Genomic DNA, 19,616 nt, shown 5'->3' on the forward strand with positions numbered 1-19,616 from the left:
CCCAGCCCCCAACAGGATCCTGATTTGAGCATTTCAGACTACTCAGCCTTATCGACGGCTGCTAGGAGCATCTTGGGATGCAGCTCAGCTTGTTCAGCTCCAGAAGCACAAGCCTGATCACCTGGACAGCAGCACAAGGCCAGCCAACAAGAAACGCTCTATGGTTTCTTGTTGGCAACAAGACCCATAAGATGGTTCAAGGGTTGATGTTTTGTCCACACAAAAGCTTCAAGACCCTTGAATTTGAAATAAAGCTTGTTACAGACTGGCTAAACAGCTTGAGTCAAGTCACCAGGGTTGCCCAAGGATGGCAAGAGTACAGAATCCCTCTCTGGAACACTACAATAAATTTATGGTTAACAAAATCTAGTAACTTTGAATGTAAGATTTTTCACCTAAACTCACCTAGGAGCATCCAGATTGCAAACCGAATCCATGTGCCTGCATCGAGCTGCATCATGAGGTAAACATTCACAAAAATACTCCCAACAGGAAGAAAGGGCAGAAAAGGTACCTGAAAAAGAACAAGGGATATGTTACATCTACAAGCATGATTAATGAGCAGGAAAGAGCATCACATCACTTGAAAATGGGGAGTGATGGCTGTTACCAACTCTTCAGCTGCCAGATCTGAGAAAAGGCAAAGTTAAACCCAAAAGGACATCAGTCCACCACAGGAGGGGGATGTGAACGATGCTGTTCACATGTTTTAAAAGCTTGTGGTCTAGAAGGAGGCAAGAGGCAAATTTTAGTGGCAATACTAAATACTTGTGGGGCAAAGGAGAGAAGAGTAAAAACCAAGGACTGTATCATGACAAGCACCTATTGAAGACCAGAAGATGAAGGTAAGGGGAATATGAGGAGGAGGAGTGACCTGAGGTTGCTCCTGAGGTTCATCCACCAGGTTACCAGGGCAATGAAGCAATAGAGAGCAAATTATTCCAAAGCAAAGAAAACCAGCAAATACTGCAAGAGATGACTACAGCTATAGTAAGAATGCCTTAGTGGTCTGAGAATCAAAGAAGAACGAGACAGCAAAGCCAAAATGCAAAAATAAAAATACAAAAAATAGCACTGCAAATAAAAATTCAAGCAATGCAAATTATAATAATAGAAAATTTTTTGAACATGGTGGAATTAAGTGGAAAGCGAACTTCACTCCTAAGGGAAAAGGAGATTTACAAAAACGAACAGGCTGAAATGTGGGCCTTTCTTGATTTAAGCTTTGCCAAAAAAATTATGTTAAGTAGCTGCTCACATCATTAGAAAAAGGGGATAGGCACACAAATCAGTAAAGAGAATAATATTTTTCTAAATTTGCTTTGACACGTCAGTAGAGATGAATAAGATTTCTCTAGGTGGGTGAGTTATGTACTCAGAGACTGCAGAAGTGATCTCTGAACTATTAAATAAGCAACTCTGAGAGCTCTTGGTAGACTGGTAAAGTCATTGAAGAAGGGAGGAAAATGACCTACTAAAAATGCAGAAAACAACTGGGAAACAAACATGTCAGCCTTGGATTTCCAGAGTGATTTTGGAGAAAAATCACAGTCAGGTTGTAAAAGCCCGAAGAACAGCAAGGAGGTAAGAAACAAGGTTGTCAAGGATTGGAACAGGCTACCGAGAGAAGTCATCATACCTGGAGGTGTTTAAAAGGCATGTAGATGTGGCTCTGAGGGACATGGTTTAGAGGTGGAGTTGGTAGTCCTGGGCTAATGGTTGGACTTGATGATCTTAAAAGTCTTTTCCAACCTAAATGATTCTATGATTTTATGATCACAGATTTAGCTGTGACAGGTATAATTTTCTTTTTCCTTGGACAGGGTAATGGCTGAGGGGAAAAAAAGGGGTGAAATACCCTGAGTCAAAGGATCCTGTGTGAACAGATCTCCTCATAAGCATGTTCAAAAATAAGATCTAGATGAGAGTTCCTCAGTTTTCTGCTCCTGAATATTTCTGTTTCCACCTTTGGGACCATAACCCCAAAATGAGCTGCAAACAGAACCTCGGAAAACTCTGGTTGTATGAAGCTATTAAAATCTGTGAATTTACTGAAAAACTTTAATTGAAGAGCAATTGAAATGAAAGCGGTTTAGAGGATACAATTCAAGTCCAAAAATAATTTAATAATTTGGAGAACTACCTGAAATCAATATGATTGTTTGTTTAATATCCTTTATATATAAAGGATAGTGTGCTTGGAGAGGGCAGCAAAACAACAGAGTTCCTCATACCTAAGGCTGTTTAAAAGAGAATGGTCATTCCTTAGCCTCCATGGGGGCTAAGGAGGACATGAAAGATCACTTTCTTAGAGCCTTAGATCTTCACAAACAAGTTTACTTCTTGCGGTTTTTCTCCTTTTGAATCCATGATCTTATGTGGCCCTTCACAACCATCCCCTTTCCTCCGGTCTCTTGTCTCTTCCCTATCCTGTAATCATCTGCTTTCAAAAGCAAGGTCCTGCCCTTCCCTTCCAGCTGCACCTCTGCAGCAGGTTCTGCCTTTCCAGCTTCTCCTGGATAGAAAAGTTCACAACATGCCTATATTCTATGCACGTCCATTTGGCCAGTGACCCCCTTTGATACAGGCCAACACATGCACTTCCTCCTCCAACCACCTCCCAAGCACCTCTTTTCTAGCTACATGTCCCAGGACATTCACCTTAAAGGAGAGTTTTGTTTTGCTTTCAGGCTGTTTCCGTATAATGAAGATGACAGTGACAACAAGGATGGCAGCAATAATCTGTACAGTGTTTATCAGAATGTTTGGCCCAAAGGAAGTCAGGATACAGATACCCACAATAAGGAAACCTGTGAACACACACCAAAGGTTACTGATTTTTTTTTTTAAATACAAGAAAAACCCAAGAACAAATCATAAGCAGGCAAAGCAGAATCTGAAAGCTCACAAACAAAACATCGACTCACAAAAAACCCTAACCGTAACAGATACTCCGTTCCCACTATACACCCCCAGACACTCCATCTGTGGATTTCTTCTTAAGTCAGAAATTTAATCTTTAGTTATTCTGGCCATTACAAGAGCTGATCAATATCACATCAGGGAGGTGAGTTTCCCCACCATGGTGGGTACAAAGCCCTACCAGTTGACTCATGGCCCCAGAGACACACTGCCCAGCACTTACCAATGACGAAGGTTGAGATGTTCACCACCGAACCAGAGAATCTGGAAGGATCTGAATCTGTGGAACACAGTATGGCTTTGAAGGAAAACTTCTCCTCTTCATCTGGCAAAAACCCAGCCTGTGAGTCACTGTTGCTCACAGACTCATTGTTGTCTGTCTCCTCTGTCGATCTAGCTATCTGGTATGCCAAATTAGGCTGCTCTGGCTGGTACCTAGGAAATGACACAAAGAGCCTGTTAGTTCGGATTTTAAATGAAGGTTTAAAAGCCATACAGACAGTCACTGCTGCATGCCAAACCTTTACACCACCAGAATAGGCCCATGTCATGTCTATACCCTTCTGCTTCAAGGGGAAATTTGAGGAATTGTGTCATCATGATGTAAGCAAATATGGCCAGGTTTTATCCCCCACAGCTTGGTTGTAACGTAAGTGTTTTAAAGTGGACAGTGCTCCCTTTCATGAACCCTCTCATCCATGTCACCAAGATATAACTGGGTGACAGAAGGAAACAGCAGAGGGACAGACTAATGGTCGTAACCAGGCCATCATGTCATCTGTGGCAGTTCAGCTTTTGCATTTTGGCACGGATGTAGCTGAGCTAACAGCAATCCTGCCCTGCAGCAACATCCCTAGTGCCTCAGACTCTTCCATTCCAGGGTCTTTTGCCAGATTGTCTGCTGCCACACAGGGAAGGAAGAGCTGAAGCAAGAATGGTTGCTGAATGTATGGATATCACATTCAACAGGGCTGTGACACACAGCCATGTGGATCCATAAATAAAAACCACTCTTCCAGCCTCAGCTCTCTCTTACAGAAGGTTTGGTCAAGTCACTCAGCCGCAAGTCTGACTAAAGTCTGGCCACTTTGAAAGCCATCTTAAAACTGTTCCTGTGGGGATGTGTTCACAATGAGGCATCTGTTAAACACTGAGAATTGTGAAATGCACTGAAATCCTTGGGTCCAGACACAGCAAGAAACAAGTGGTAGGATCTTACAGCTTTGCAAACAATTCAGCTGCTACATCATTAAGCAGTCAAGAGGCAGACAAATCAGCTGCCCAGGCCACTACAAAACAGGCTGTCGGCTCTGCCAACTCATGTTGGGGGAAATGTCATGCAGTAGGTACAGCAGCTTGCATAAACAAATTAAAAACCATTTCTAGCTCTGAGGAAAAAAGTAGGTTAGGAAATCAGGAAACTTAAGATGGACAAGGTAAATCAGCAAGAATTTTCAAGCGGCAGGGAGTAGAGCACAAGCACGAAGCAATGGTACTACACAGCAGCACTGGCCCTTCATCTGCTGCAAGACTGTTTAGTTCAGTGCAATTGCTGTGAAAGCCTCCATCTGATCCTGCGTAAGTCATTCAAGACATGAAGGTATTTTTCAGTAACATGATCTTCAGACTTTTTTTTCATTTATTGAGTGCTGTTGTCTGTAAGGTGCCAAGCACTAAAGACCCGAGATTTTTAGCTTAGGTTTGGGAAGCTGTAGAAGGTCAGCCCTTCTAAAAAGACATACACTGATCCTGAAAACATATGCTCAGCTCTTTTCCTGCTGCTAGACTTCATCTCAAATCCCCTTTCAAAAGGAGAATAACCTGAAATGGTATCCCCACTAGGGGACAAGAGTGGGAAGAAGAGTGACAACAAGGCAGGCATCCAGGATCACACATCTTTCCTCCACACCCCTTGGTGTATCCCCTGAGGCATTCAGAATTCACCACAGCAGGACTAGCACGGAACAAGGGTTAACCAAGTTCAGAGGACGTCCCTGTAGATCCAACTAACACAATCCCTTATGAGCTTAAAGAAACAAGCTCTTCACATGCCTGTAGCTGGAGATGTGCCCATAGAAACTATCAGGGCACCTAACTGCTGTGTGGAATTCTCTCTGTGTGCCAGAAGAGACAAAGCTTCAACATTCTTACCTCAGTACCAACACACAGGCTGCTACCAAGGAGTAAGCCAGGAGGGTCCCGATGGACATGAGGTCAACAAGATCTTTCAAGTCAAAGAGAAAGGCCATAACAGCTGTAGGAGAGGAAGGTAAGAGAGAAGAAAAATCAGCAACATGGCAGAACATGCACATCTCAGGAGTGTTAATAACAATGCAGCACACATGTGACCGTTGCTCAGGACTTGGTATGGGAGCTCAAGATGTCCCAAGACAAGGAGAGGCAGACCTTAGTGCATGAATACCCTAAGAGCCCACAAGCTGTCCCAGCCTCACTAGCTGAAACAATAGGAAACACTTATAGTCAATTGCAGCCTGTTTGTCTCACACAGCTGTGTTCACCCAACTACCAATAAAAAGCAGAGGTTTAAGCCACAACCTCATTGTTAGTCCCCCAGGGGCGCTGCAGCACTCCTAAAGTCACAGTTATCTCCCAAGAAGTAGCTGGAAGTAACAGAGGATGGGCAGCACCTTGCCCTGGTGTCTCAGTTTAGCTGGGGTGATATCAGGCTTGTGCATGCAGCGGGACCAAGCATCAAAGAAGGCATCTTGAAGTAGCAGGTGTCATCATGGGGATTTCCAGAAAAAGGTTGCCATTCCTTAGGGATCACCCTGCTTACATACCCTCACCAGGTAACCCCCGTTGTACAGGACTTTGTATAGGGCTTTCAGAAGGCAAATAATGGATAAAAGACACACAGTCAGACATCAGGTTAATCAGGTTATATATATATATATATTTATATAAAAACCAAGAGTTGTATGAGAATGTAGGGACCTCAGAGCTGAGCCCAGCCCAGCCTTAATGCACAACCTGGACCCCAACAACCAGCCCAGCCTTCAAACTCAGCTGGCAAATGCTGTCCCTGCAGCTTTTTGTGAGTCTTGGTCATAGGCACTATGGACCACTTTGATGAGACTGCAAAGCTTCTTTATTTTTTTAAACTTCATATTGCTCTTCTTCGTACCCCACCATGGTCTAGACCCAAGAACACCTGAAGAGGTATTGAAGAAAGGTATTCAGAGAAGGAAGCTCTGAGGAGGCTTCTGCAAGTTCCAGCAGCAGGAGCTGAGCCCTTTTACAGGAGCTCAGAGCCCAGGGCAGCAGTTCAGCAGCAACTCCCCATCAAAAGTGGCACATTCGTGTACCCATGGCTCATCCTGCATTTGCAACAGAAGGTAAAGAGGAAGCAGCAAGGCTCTCCTCTTTGCCAGGCATCATGAGGAAGGGGGCAGCTGCAAGAACAGAGTAAGCTGCTCATCCTCGCTGTCCAGGAGGTTTAATTCCCATACTTCTAGAGGGCCAGGAGAAGGAAGGGGAGACCAGGATGGCTGCCAGCTGTGACTAAGTGATTAACAAATGCCAGTGCCACACAGGCCATCTGCTGCTCTGGCATATTCTGCAGAGCTGCTACCTACAGGTGGTGCTGTGTCTTCAGCCAAGCCAGGCCAACAGCCACAAGGATGCTGGGGCACCACTGGCTGCTACCTTGCAGGGTGTTAATTACTTTTACCGCTGACTGAGCAGATAAAGGTAGCTCCTGGCATGAGACAGGATGGCAGCAATGAGCTCTGAGAAAGAGGGACAAGCACACAGCGAGCTACTCATGCTCACCCAGACTCTCCAGGGCATGCCCTGGAAATCCAGGACACCCTCTGAGATGTTGCATTCTGCAATATATCCAATTAGTAAGTGGGCTAGAGTCAGGATGACTTATCTTCCCTGAGGATGAGCTTATGTCTCCTTTCCACAGATTTGTGCCACTTTGAATCCTACCTGCAGTAGCTCCTGATGTCACTGTTGCAATTAAGGGAGTTTTTCTCTTCTCGTTGACTTTAGCCAGAAATTTAAAGAGAAGTCCATCTTCTGCCATAGCATAAATTATTCGAGGCATTGGAAACATGGAGCCAAGGAGACTATGGACACAGGAAGGAGAAATAATCTACTTATATGACCTCCTGCTGAGCACAGGCACACAAGCAAAAGCAAGTTTATGGCAGCATAACTATAGAACAGGTGGCTTTTGTTCACTTCAGCTTCTCCTTCAAGAGCTCCCTCTCAACACCCATGTTACTAATAGCTGGTAACTGAGGTGCAGCTCTACAATTTTGGATAGTTAAACTTAGCCATGGGGCATAAAACCAGCCTGACTTTCAGGTAGTAAAAGAGCTGTAACTCCTATGAGCCTCTGTGAGTTGCTCACCTAATTGAGTACGTCTAAGTTGATCTGAAATAGGCCTTCAAAGTTCAGGAGGTGACATGTTCTGTCTCCAGCCTGCCCTGCCTCCCATCCAGATGGCTGTTCTGCAGGTAACCTGCAGACAGATGGCCCCGGATAGGGTAAGCCCCATGCACTCATGAAGATGCACCCTGCACTACCTGACACAAGTCTGCTTTCCACCCAGCAGGCCAGGATGTCTTGCACCCAAACCGTGCTTGCATTGCATAGTTGCCTCCATGACTTAGTCACTCAATCCAGATTTATATTCCTGAGATGCACCTGCTGGGTCTTCTGCTAAGATGAGAGTTTCTCAACTGATACTGGTCACCTGGTTCTCTGGTACCTACCACAGGGTGAAATCCTGGTCCTTTTGAGGTCAGTAGCTCTGAATTTCATCCCTGGTCTCCGCTCCATTTCTTAAAGGAGATGGAGGTACATGTTTGCCTTGAGAGATGCAAAAATCAAGAGAAGAGTCTTACCTTGTAGAAAGTGCACACAAGGAACCGACAGCCACTGCATAATTGGCTCCATCCCAACCCACATATTTAAAGGCATTGGGTAAAGGGCTATTGGTATCCAGCTGGTTGTAAGGCATCATGAGCGTCAGGGCAGCCGACACGCCAAAATAAGCCACAAAGCAGATGAGAAGAGATGCTACAATGCCAATAGGAATAGCCTTCTGAGGGTTTTTTACCTCCTCACCTAGAAGAAAGAAATTTAAATATCAGGTAAATTACAAGCAAGTCCTTTATCCCAACTTAGAGCAGGTGTGCTGGCTGGGGCTTTCAAAGTTTTCATGGGCACAGAGGTGCTCTTTGACTATAAAGCTGCTGATGGTCTGCTCCATCCACTTGGGATACCACAGCCTGTTTGCTCCCATTTCTGCTGTTCCTATCACTTCTTCTGACATGCATTCATGGAACCCTTGTAAACTCAGGCACAGAAACAATCGGGATTAAAAAAGAATCCTTTCCCCAAAAGAGACCATCCTTCTATCCTAGTCCGTCTATCCTATTGATAGTGCAGACCCAAGAAGAGTTCAATGATCAGAAATGATGGAACAAGAAATTATTGTGCAGCTATAGGGAAAATCTGTGCATGTCCATTGACACCATAGGTATCCACTCCAGAGAAAGGCATAGTGCCTGAAAGTCATATGGATCTTTGAAAATGCCTCTTAACAGAAAGACCCCCTCTAGCTTTTATGGAAAATTTTCAACAACCAAGTAGGAAAAAATGTGTGTAAAAACCCAAAACTCAGGCACCAATCAGTTACAGAACAGATTTGCATTTTCTTAGTCCTACAAAACTGCTCTGAAAGCAAAACCTCCTGAGGTACAGCATTTCAGCAGGATGAACTGATAAACACAGATCCATACACCTGCAAGTCAAAAGCAGATGAATGTTTCTCCTGCAAGGAAAGGCTCCAGGCTGGCTGGAGTAATGGAGCCAACACTTCTCCAACTCCTTGCTTGGAACAAGATGCAGTAATGCTTTATCTCTCTGTGATGATTCCCTCCTCCCTCTGTTCCAACCATTCTTGCCAAATCTGAAATTAAGGATAATCCTTTCTTCAGGGAATTAAGACTCATCATAGCCCCAAGAAATATGACTATGCTGATGGCTTCTCTCTCATAATAAGACCTCTTAACCTTCACAAGTAGAAACTCCTGATTCTGAGGAACAGGTCTAGGGTGCAGTTCACTCCCCAGAGGCTTCCTCTCTCTCTGGATGATCTTTAAAATAGTCAAAGCCATCAGAGCCTCTTCAGCTGAAGGCACTGAAGAACTCTGTTCCAGAAAAACCTATTGATTAACATATCATCTGGAGTTAGAGGTTCAAACTCATACCAGACATGTGAACTTGGGCCTTCCCTGTTCGCCTAGCTGGTAAACCTGGACATGTTTTCTGCGGAGTCTGACCTGGTTACTATTGTCACCGACCATCCACAAGCTTGGGCCCTAGTGGCAAAGAAGGGAGGAATCTCGTGCTTATACAGTTTATCCATGTGCCACAGCAGCTAGAAGTCAGCACTCGGGCACTCCAGGACTTGAGCAAATCCAGCACATTCACTATTAGGAGCAGCTGAGCCAAAATCCTATTTTGAGCTGAGATTCAGAGGGACAACAAATGCCATGTCCTGAATTCTCTATTATCTGTGCTCTGCAACGTTACTGAAAGTCAACCTACCAGCAGCCAGGCTCACAACCAGATTGAAGACATCTTCCCTCTTACCTGTAGTAGCAATACAGTCAAATCCCACAAAAGCATAAAAACACGTGGCTGCCCCTGAGAGGACTCCTTTCCATCCATAGGGCATAAACCCTCCAACACCGTAGAGCTTTTCTTCCTGTGTTTGACTGAAAGGCATGGAACTGGGTTAGAAGTAATCCTGCCTAGCTGGGAGTCACAAAGCTACTGACACAGCTCATAACAAAATCCAAAGCCAAAGCCTGAAGAAGCAGGCTCTCTCTTTCAAACAAAAACCAAGCTAAATGCTAAGCCCTACCCACTGCTGAGCTTTGGACTGGCCTGCAACAGCCTGGGGAATGCATGGAGTAAAAATGGTTCATGGTTTGTTCCCACCACCTCTTTTGTGGGGTGGAAAAAAATCTCTTAGCTAAGACAAGGAGAAAATAGCAAGAATGTTAAAAATCCTCTCCTAACATTACTGCATGTGTGTAGATACATATATTCATCTAAACAAAAGCTTTTGGAAAAGCTGAATACTGAGAAACACGTGAACCATCCACTTTTTACTTCAGATGGACTCAGATAAAGGGTAGGTGAGTAGAAAGCAGGGTGTCATGATTATTTAAAATCCACCCCGTCTTCCATTCTCAACTTCCAAATTCCATATGCGAAGCTCATAACCAAACCATGCCTGTAACCATGAGACAAGTGGAGCCTGGATCCCTGACACACCAAATGATTTGCTGAGCCTTATCCATAGATCATTTAAGCCAACAGACAAACACAAGCTGATTCCAGTGCACTCTGGATTGTGACCCCAGATCCATGTGCCTTACGATGAGTGACATGTAACAAGCATACTCTTCAGTTCAAGTGACTTAGGTCACTTTTTCAGTGAAAGCCTTTGTAAAGATGAATTAAGGCAGTTAAACTGAAATAAACCCCAAATCTGCAAGTCTTCTCACATATAAGCATCTGAACTCTCTCACAGAAACTCTGCTGAGACTTAGATGAAAACTAGCCTACAGAAATAACACAACTCAAATGTAGATTACTCTGGAAACAATGATAAAGTAAACCCCAGATTTTACGAAAATAGTAAGTCCTACAGCTCAAAGAGTTGCACTTATACTTTGAAACTCTAGCAGTAGTTGGTCCTTGCATGGGAATAGCAGGAGGGAAGGAGAAGGGACGTGTCCTACAGAAGCAATTTGTTTGCAGCAGGTTGAATTTGGAAAAGATGCTCAAGAAGCAGTTTTTACACAAGATAAATTTGATCCCCACAACATTTATGAATCTCACCAGATTTCACCCAACTGTGCTTCCTTGCGGGCCATCATAATGGGTTTAGGTATCAAGTCAGGACTGAGCTGATATACATGGAGATATTTAAAGGCCCTTATTCTGTGTGGTACAGTCTCCAGCAAAAATTAATAGCTTTGTCTCACTGGCAAGCCTTGTAAGCTCCTTAATTTTGATCTTGTGTAGGATGACAGAATTTTGGCCAAGCAGCAAAATGTCATTAAAAACAGATTTATTATATGCTTGAAGCAATGCATTAAAATAATCTGCAACTCACCTTCACTTTACTGAGGCACTTAGGACAAGGTCTCTATAAGGTATAACAATGCCCCAAGAATATTGCTCAAGTATACAAAGAGAGCCCACAGCTATACTTGGACATGGCTTCATACAAGCACCAGTGTAGACTTGAGTACGACGTTGTCTGAAGAGATCTTTTCTCTCAACTTTGGATGCTATATTGGTTATAAGGCTAGAAATGGTTAATCCTGCAGCAGAGCCCACGAAGACACAGCCTGCTCCTAGCACTTTCAGCCCATCAGCACAGCCTGCTTTCAGCAAACACACACCAAAGACAGCTTTGCCTCCAAGGTATCCAGCAAAGGAGGCAGCCATCCCATTCACTGGTTTTCTAATTCAGTCCACAACCTCCTGTTTAAACTTGGTTTTGAAAATGCACTGGCTTCTGAGATGAAAACATCCAACTTACTTGTCTTTGAAAGTGCTATGGCTGGTGTTGTAAATGTCCTGTTCAGTCAGGTTCCAGTTTTTAACAGATCCTTTCACAAAGCCAGAGATCACGACAAATCCAAGGACAAGGATGTTGATGCAGGTGAACACTTTGTTCACCAGGGCAGATTCTTTCACACCAAAAGCTAAAAGCCCTGGGGAAGAAATGGCAGAGGTCAGGTATTTCACCAGCAGGTGCTGGGGACTTGCAGACATAGCTCAACTGTGTTCATGCTGTGCTCTGCCCAAATTATCACACCTTGTTTCTTCACAAAGCCAAGTAGCTCAGGATTAACTCACACAGAAGTAGGATGAGGACTCCAGCTCAGACATTACTGCTGCAGAATGTGACATACCTTCCCACCCATCATGCCCATGTGGACCGTGTCCCTGGTAAAGTGCTTTGCTAATACACTTAAACTACTCCCACAGCCTCAAACTCCATACAGAGACCTGGAGAAAGTACAACAAAGTTTCTTTTCAATGAAGAAACATTGTCTTAGAGGTCTTGGTCAAATGCAGAAGTTATGAACATCATTCAACTTTCCTTAGAAACGGCAAAATATGGGCGGGGACGAAATCCAAGAGGATTCTGCTTCTACTAGCTACTTCTAGAGCTGAAGACAAAGAAGAAGGTGGCATCTTGGGAATCCTGCTCCCACTTAAATCAGCAAGAGCTCTGCCAGTGAGTTCAGTGAGAGAAGGATTTCAGCTTGGTCTTCTTGAAGGAGAGCATGGCTAGAGACCTTGGCAAACAGGATCATCAGGCTTCTCAGGTCTACAAGCTCTATTTAATTTCTTCTTCAGGTGCCTGATTTTTAACAACTGAAACTTTTAACTCAAATCTAAGGCCAAAGGAGAAGTAAAAAAACTTCACATGGGCCTGAGGGAAAAGAGAAGCGTGACAGAGTGTTCTTTTACTGCTACCCCAAGGGACTTCAATGAGAGAGGAGCATCCTGTGTACTCACCTTTCCTTCTTTCAAAATAGGAAATAAGCTGAGACTGCCATATCAGAGGAGTGTTTGATAAGACAGCATACCAGCCCACAAAAACTTGTAAGGTACTTTTTAGAAATCTGAAGATCAAGGCAGTGCAAGCACAAATAAACTTGTGGTCTTGATATCTGGGATTAAAGCTGCTCTTTCAGAAGCTTTTTTTTTTAGAAAAGAATGGTTTGCCTTTTTTATTAAAATCCATGGAATGTGCTTCATGCAGCAGCATTAACCCAAACCACTTTATTATAAAGTAACCATTATAATTTTACACCTCAGCAGTGCTAAAGTAAGGAGTTCTAAATTTTGTAAATTGTATCTGAGGTGAAGGACCAGATTCTGATTTGAAATGAGAGCAATTCATATTGCATACAAATGAACAAAGAGGAAAATCTCTCCCATTCAGATGTAATCCTGAAAACAGAGGGCTGCTATTGGCTTCAGCAGCCCTCATGCAGTCCTAGGTCCAAACGCAAACCCAAATGCCAAAGCATCCTTGCTTATGAGGCTTGTCCCCGTGAGCACAGCTCGCTGTGGAAAGGCCATTCCAATCGGAGTGGCAAATGTCAGAATGACCGTGCTAGTGTGACGCTCCAGGTTCTGCCTGCTGGAAACCGCAGAGGAGTACAGAAGTGCAATTTTTTAAATTTGCCTAAACTTGGTAATGCTTTGCAAGATCTAGCTGAAGTAGAGATAAACATTCAGAAGAATTTTGATCTTGCGAGTTGTCAAAACTTCCAATTTATGATCAAAGCACATTTGGCACATTTTTAGGGGAAAAAAAAAGAGGCACTGACTCTCGATGACATTTATTTCTCTGGAGTCCTGCATTCACTTCTGCAAATTGAAGCCCATATATATTAAAAAAAAAAAAAAAAAAAAAAAAAAAAAAAAAAAAGAAACAGTAGTACTTGAGACTGTAATCAAGTCCTCTTTCTTTTTTCCCCTCACTTTCCTGGCTCAAAGCATCAAAAATTGGCAGATTATCAAAGGGGGAATAAGTTTGATAGACCAACTGCATTAAATTCTTGTGTAATAGGATTTGTGGAGGGAAGGATTGAACTCCTATACCTGACTGAAGATAGCAAGTCATCTTTTCTTTTCTTCCTTATAGAAAATTTGATCGAAGGTCATAAAAGTACCTCAAAAAAATATACAGAATACTCCTCTCTAATTAAAAACCTTGTAAAAAGGCTATGCCCTGTGCTAACTCCACAGCAGCTATATAGGTCAATCCAACACTCTAGCAAAGAAAGAGTCTTTAATATGTTGTTCAAAATAAATCAGGACATCATGCTCGTTCCAAAAGCAAACTATGAGATTACACACGAAGGAGGTGTAAGACCCACAAACCTCTCCAGTACCTTACCTGTCAGGATGATAATTATCACCACAGCAAAGATGTCTGGATATTTCGCAAGCACTCCAGGAGCATCCATCGTCATGTATTTTTTACAAAATTTTTCAATGTGTTGCCCTATGATTTCATCAAACGTTGCACTCCAGGCCCTGGCAACACTCGAGGTTCCTGCCAGAGGAAATAAAGGACAAAGACTACCCTTTGTGGCTGGCACACACTTCCAAACCTGGGGGAGCCTTGTAAGGTTTTTCAATATGGAGGGCCTCAAAGCAACCATGCACATGCTCCAGGTCCTGGAAGTAGCCTTTCCTCTCCATACCCAGCCCACAGCCTGTGTTCATGTTTGGCATCTGCTCTGACAGTAACACACACAGGTGGTGGGCTTTAGACTCATGCTGAGCTCACAAGATGAGAAAAACCCTTTTAGCCTGGCTTCTTTGAAAACCTCAATTTTTTGCCTTAGATACTGCCCTGACTGACCTTTTCCTTACACCCCCAAGGGCCTGATCTCCCCCCACACCTGGTAACTTCTATTACCAGAGAGGTCTAAATGTAATGCTGGCAGAAGACCCTGGCAGCCCCAGCTGGGTGGGCTGCAGCCCAGACAGAGAGGCCTTACAGAATCCAGCTGCCCTCCAGCAGTGCAATGCCAGAGCATCAGAGCCTGGACCACACCAGTGGCCAGCTCTGCACTCTGGCATCACTCGGGTCTGCTCTGACCTCTAGTGCTAGAGCATCCAAGCAGGAAAAAGACTCAGATACAATTTACATGTTCTCTGAGCGTAAGTCAGCCTATTGCAGAACGTTGGTGATGACCACAGCAAACGGAACAGCTCCGGCCTGCAGTAAGTGCTCAGGCTCCACCCTCTGGGGCCGCTTTTTGTTTCTATTTCAGTGCATCCAACCACCTGCAGCTTGCTGGGGTGATGACTAAACCCAGCGTCTCAGGACAAGCAAGTTGGGGACAGTGTCTGGGCCACAAAAGTAATTTTAGAGAACGGAAATTGTTACAAAAAGCTACCACCAGACAGCGACAGCGTTTTGTAAAGTAGGCTTAGGTAAAAGTCAACTTCTCCCTCTCCTGTGTTAAGGTGGCTACTGCTACACTCCTAATGTCTTATACAGTACATACTTTATATAACAGCATCTAATTGCATATCATAATTATTACAGTACCTAATTACCTAGTTAAAAAAAGAGCTTGGCTTGGTTTTGGCTTGCAGAGTAGCTCCTCAGGGGATGCCATCAGGGGCCCCTTTCCGCCCAGAACAGTCTGTCCTGCCACACTCACCTGTGAGTGGGTGTTCAGGTCCCAACTCCAGCACCTGCAATCCTGTCAAACAATGTCTGTGCTCACCTACAGCCAAATCCTCTGCAGCAGCGGTGGGCAGCACCTGCAGCACAGCTGGGAACACTCACCTGCCCAATCCAGCTTTGCAACAGCAATAAAAATTAAGCTGCAGAACAGACTTGTTAGAGACTCTTCTGTTCATCAAGACAGAAAAGTGCACGGTGTGAACACCTTTAAGAGTTTGGACATCACTGCCATCGATTTAATCTTGAGAAACTGCAAAAGTTATCGTACACCACATTACAATTTTTCAGGTTAGCTTTGGCACGATTTGAGGAAAAAGACTATTTTAGTGATATTTTTTTGTCCTAGTTCTAATATTTCACATTCTAGGACAGGAACACCCAGCTCCTGCTTGTGTTATATTAAGAAAGAAATTGGTTTTCTGTCCCTCTCAAGCCCTGGCTCTGAAGTGCAGCATGCACCTCTGATGTCTCGAGACATTTAGGGTTGCATGTGTGTCTGAGAGTGAGCAGGTCAAGCTTTGCCCTGGTGAGGCAGTGCCCTTCCCCCACAGCCCCCAGCCTCTATTCCAGCCCTGCACTGGCACACCAAGGGCAGGGCTCCACCTGCCTAATCCAGCTCCTGAGTGGCCACGTGACCACAAGTCCCACCTGGCAGGAGGGCCCACAAAGGCCCAGGGGTTTTTAAGGCTGAGCATGAGTGCAGCACATCTCTACCCTACCTTCCTTTTGGAGTTTGTATCTGAACATTGCTGGAACTCAGGTGTTGGACCCAGGTGTTGGTAGCTATCTGTGCTTTTCTGTATATTCTGTCTTTTGCTCCTTCTTCTAACTCCCTCTTCTTGGAACATTTTGAGTAACTTAACACAGAACGGGTTTAAAGTGTCCTAAGTTGGATGGGCTAAATTAATGCTGTGAGAAGTATCTTATGTTGAGCAGATGTTGTACTAAGTCTTTCGCCAAAGTCTCCTACTTTTCAAAAGTTTGCTAGTGAACTTTTGTGTTGTTTTGACTTCTTGAGAATATCTGTTTGGTATTTCTCACATGTGTCTAACCCAGAGTACAGGAACCATTATAAACACTTTCGAAAGTCTCATCGAGCAAGTTGATTGGGGCCTTACAGTGGCAGCGAATGTATCTTTCTCCTCCACACCCCAGAAGCTGCTGGGAGTTGTCCTTGCTCACAAGAGTGGCAATTAGCTCTGAGAGAAAAGCTGGTTAACACAAAGAGACCTCCCATACCTCATATCCTCCCCCAGTGTTTTTCCACCTTTGCCACCCTTTCTCACAAAATATGCAAAAGACAGTTTGAAAATACATTCTTGACACACAACTCAAATAAAAATAAGGAAGCTGTATTTGGACACATCCACGGATAGTATCTACTTATTTTTTACTGGATTTTCTGCCTTGTGACAATACAGTGAGCAGTCAACTCTGAAATAAGAACTGAGGTAGCTGTTCAAAATCCATTATGAGAGGGGAAAAAAAAAATCTCAGAAATACCACTCTGAGCCCAGATCTTCGGAGCAGAACATTCAGTAGGCAAAACTTTTCATTGTGCATTTGCAGAATCAGGTTATAGGGCAGCAACCACGGCTATGTCACCCATTTTGGTCGTCCAGTATCATGGTAGGAAGGACCCCAAAACCAACTAGATGAAGGGCATGAAGGAGACGATTTATCATTACCTTTCTGGAACAGAAGAAAAATTACCAAGAAGTCTGTTCAATTTTTCTTCGTGTAGCCTAAGCAGAGCCCATCTCATAGAAGTCTGGAGGACATTATACACTTACTTTTTTAAAGATCATTTTTATCTATGCCTTGCAGTGAATGAAATTCAGAAAATAGCTACAGGACTCTGATTTCTTAAGGAGAGGAGTTTAATTGACTCTGGCTTTTCATCTTCTCTTCTTCTCTCTCTCTCTTATTTTTTTTTTTTTCTTTTTTTTTTTTTTTAAAGGAGGAGGAGAAAAATGTTTTAAGTAACACAGAGGAAAGCCAGCGTGATCTCAGACAAGCAGCTGCCAAGCCACTATATTGTTCTTGATATGATCTTACCCTCCAAGCACCATGGAAACTAAATTCCAAGGTAATGCTTACAAATCCCATAAAATGCATTTTAAAAAAACCAACTCCCTCAGTAATTTAGCATACAGTTGGTTTTCAGTTTAACAAGCAAGCTTTCAGTCTCAACTGGTGAGTCTGCTGCAGCCTTAGAAGCGTGATAACAAGCCTGCCCAGAATGTGCTTGAAAAGACACGAATCCTTAATTAGCAAAGTGTGACTTAGTTTTAATGCATCAGCTGAGTTGCACAGCACATGCTCTGAGCTTGATCCAGGGCCTCTCCTAGTGGGAGTCTAGGGCTTAGAAGGGATTTGTTTTGTATTTTCCAGAGACCGTGAACCTGCAGATCATCTCAAGATTCTGCAGCAATTCACAAGACACAACTCTTATCTCTAGATACTTTAAATAGATCCCAAAGGGACCAGAATTAATCCTTGATCAGCTGTGAGTAAAGATGCTCTGAATAAAAGCACCTTTCTGTAAGCAGCTCCTTTCTCAGCAGAGAGAACACTATTTTGCAAGTGTGCAGCAGCTAGGGGATGCCAGAGGGATAAGGTGGAGATTCAGAGGAATTCCCAGCAGCAATAAGCCCTCAGCCAACAGCACACTCACCTCACCAGCTGACAGCAGCCGTCAAAAATGCATCTCACTGATGAGTCCTGAAATCCTCCATGAGTGCAAGAGTGAAGCATCTATTTTGTAACAGCAACACAAGCACCCAAACGAGGGTGACCTTACTGGCCAAGCTACTACCTTGAACTAAAGCTAGAGTCTTGCAGCACACTCACCACACTTACCAATAACATAGGAGAGGATTAGATTCCACCCTGTGATGAAGGCCCACAGCTCACCCACAGTCACGTAGCTGTAGAGATAAGCTGATCCTGTCTTAGGAACTCGAGCACCGAACTCTCCGTAGCAGAGTCCGGCCAGCACTGAAGCCAAAGCAGCAATCAAGAAGGAGATAACGATGGCAGGTCCTGCGTTCTCCCGCGCCACAGCTCCAGCCAGGACATAGACACCTGCACCCAAAGTGCTGCCTACACCCAGAGCCACCAAGTCAAATGTGTTGAGGCATCGCGAGAGGCGACTGTCTTCTCGAGTGCAGTCCACATTTTTCCGACGAAGAAGCTGGTTTCCAAAACTGGTAATTTTCTGACACTCCATCTTCCTGCTTGGGCCTGCAAGGAAAATGCTGCCATCATTATCCAGATCAGAATACCCTCCTACATCAGCACCACTGCACAGTACAGTACTACAGCCCTGTTACATTTCAGCAAATGAAACTTCCCATTTTCCACCTTTTTACAGGATGAAATGTCTCCTTTGGCATTTTATCTAGACCTACCATAGGGAATTAAAATAACACCAAAGCATTTTCTGCTTTCCACTCTCAGTCTTGCTGCAAACCTTGTGCAATCTCAGTAGAGAGGCGATACTCCAGTCCAGCTCCCACCCTGCCCAAGTCACTCAGTTCACACAAAAGCGAGCAAACTAAAAATGCAAATTTTGTCCTTCCAATTTAAGAGGAGTTTTCCTGGGCAAGAAAGTACTTTTAAAGTGAATGTTGTTGCCCCATTTACACACTTTGGTTTACACTGCTGAGAGCTCATGGAATGCAGAAACCCTGTACTACTGTGATGAACTTAAACCTGAGGACGTTGCAAGGGTGTACATAACACATCCCAACCTGATGAGTTCTCAGCCTGGGGGAATAGCTACTCCAGGACAACCTCATCTGTAAGGTGCGTTGTGCAGACATCAGATTTTCTCTGCTTTGCTCTACAAATCTACAGGCTGTGTGGCCACAGCCTATATAGATGAACCTCATCTTCCATCTCAGACTGTGTCCTCTAGCTCCAAAAGCCCCACCCTGATATCCACACTGCACCATTAAGCCTGGCTTCAGCAACAGGGCTTTAAAAATGTTTCTTCATTAATTATGGAAAAGGAAAAAGGTTACTTTATTTAGATGCAATGTTGGTTTGAGGCATACACTTTCCAGCAGTACACATTGCACACAGACATCAATACTGTGCTGAGAATAATGAGCAGGCAAAAATACTCCTAAATGCAATTTACAGTACAGTTCAGTGAGATTGGTACATTATCAGCTCCAGCTAAAACCTAGTGTAAAAGGTGGGAAAATACATGCTAAGAAACTTAATTAACTGAGGCAATAGTTAAATCCATGCTTCAATTTTGTCACTACAGCATCAACTACAAAACCAAAAATCCTCTTCACTTTTCCAAGACACCGGTCCTAAGTCCTGGCTTAAATCCCTTTCTCTTGGCTTTACACTAACTCCCCTACTAGGAGAAAGTAATTACAACTG

At 43.8% G+C, this 19,616-nt stretch overlaps 1 protein-coding gene across 3 annotated transcripts in view; it reads right to left on the bottom strand.

The window, feature by feature from the left end:
• Window positions 1–19,616, bottom strand: part of SLC7A1 (solute carrier family 7 member 1) — a 32,441-nt gene that overhangs the window by 2,371 nt on the left and 10,454 nt on the right. The window contains exons 2-12 of one of the 3 annotated variants that reach the window (XR_010742928.1): window positions 18,078–18,461; window positions 13,908–14,066; window positions 11,526–11,700; window positions 9,557–9,681; window positions 7,801–8,023; window positions 6,877–7,016; window positions 5,074–5,176; window positions 3,146–3,357; window positions 2,662–2,810; window positions 1,640–1,831; window positions 432–514 (exon numbers count right to left, since the gene is read on the bottom strand). Coding sequence is in view for 2 of the 3 variants with exons in the window: in XM_066313134.1 (XP_066169231.1) it covers window positions 406–514; window positions 2,662–2,810; window positions 3,146–3,357; window positions 5,074–5,176; window positions 6,877–7,016; window positions 7,801–8,023; window positions 9,557–9,681; window positions 11,526–11,700; window positions 13,908–14,066; window positions 18,078–18,447 (1,765 nt within the window). In the remaining variant the exon portion in view is untranslated. Of the gene's footprint in view, window positions 1–405; window positions 515–1,639; window positions 1,832–2,661; window positions 2,811–3,145; window positions 3,358–5,073; window positions 5,177–6,876; window positions 7,017–7,800; window positions 8,024–9,556; window positions 9,682–11,525; window positions 11,701–13,907; window positions 14,067–18,077; window positions 18,462–19,616 lie in introns of those variants that run through there. The other 2 variants (XM_066313134.1, XM_066313135.1) reach the window with 2 other exon arrangements.

This window comes from Sylvia atricapilla, chromosome 2 (assembly GCF_009819655.1).
Source record: "Sylvia atricapilla isolate bSylAtr1 chromosome 2, bSylAtr1.pri, whole genome shotgun sequence".
NCBI lineage: Eukaryota > Metazoa > Chordata > Aves > Passeriformes > Sylviidae > Sylvia > Sylvia atricapilla.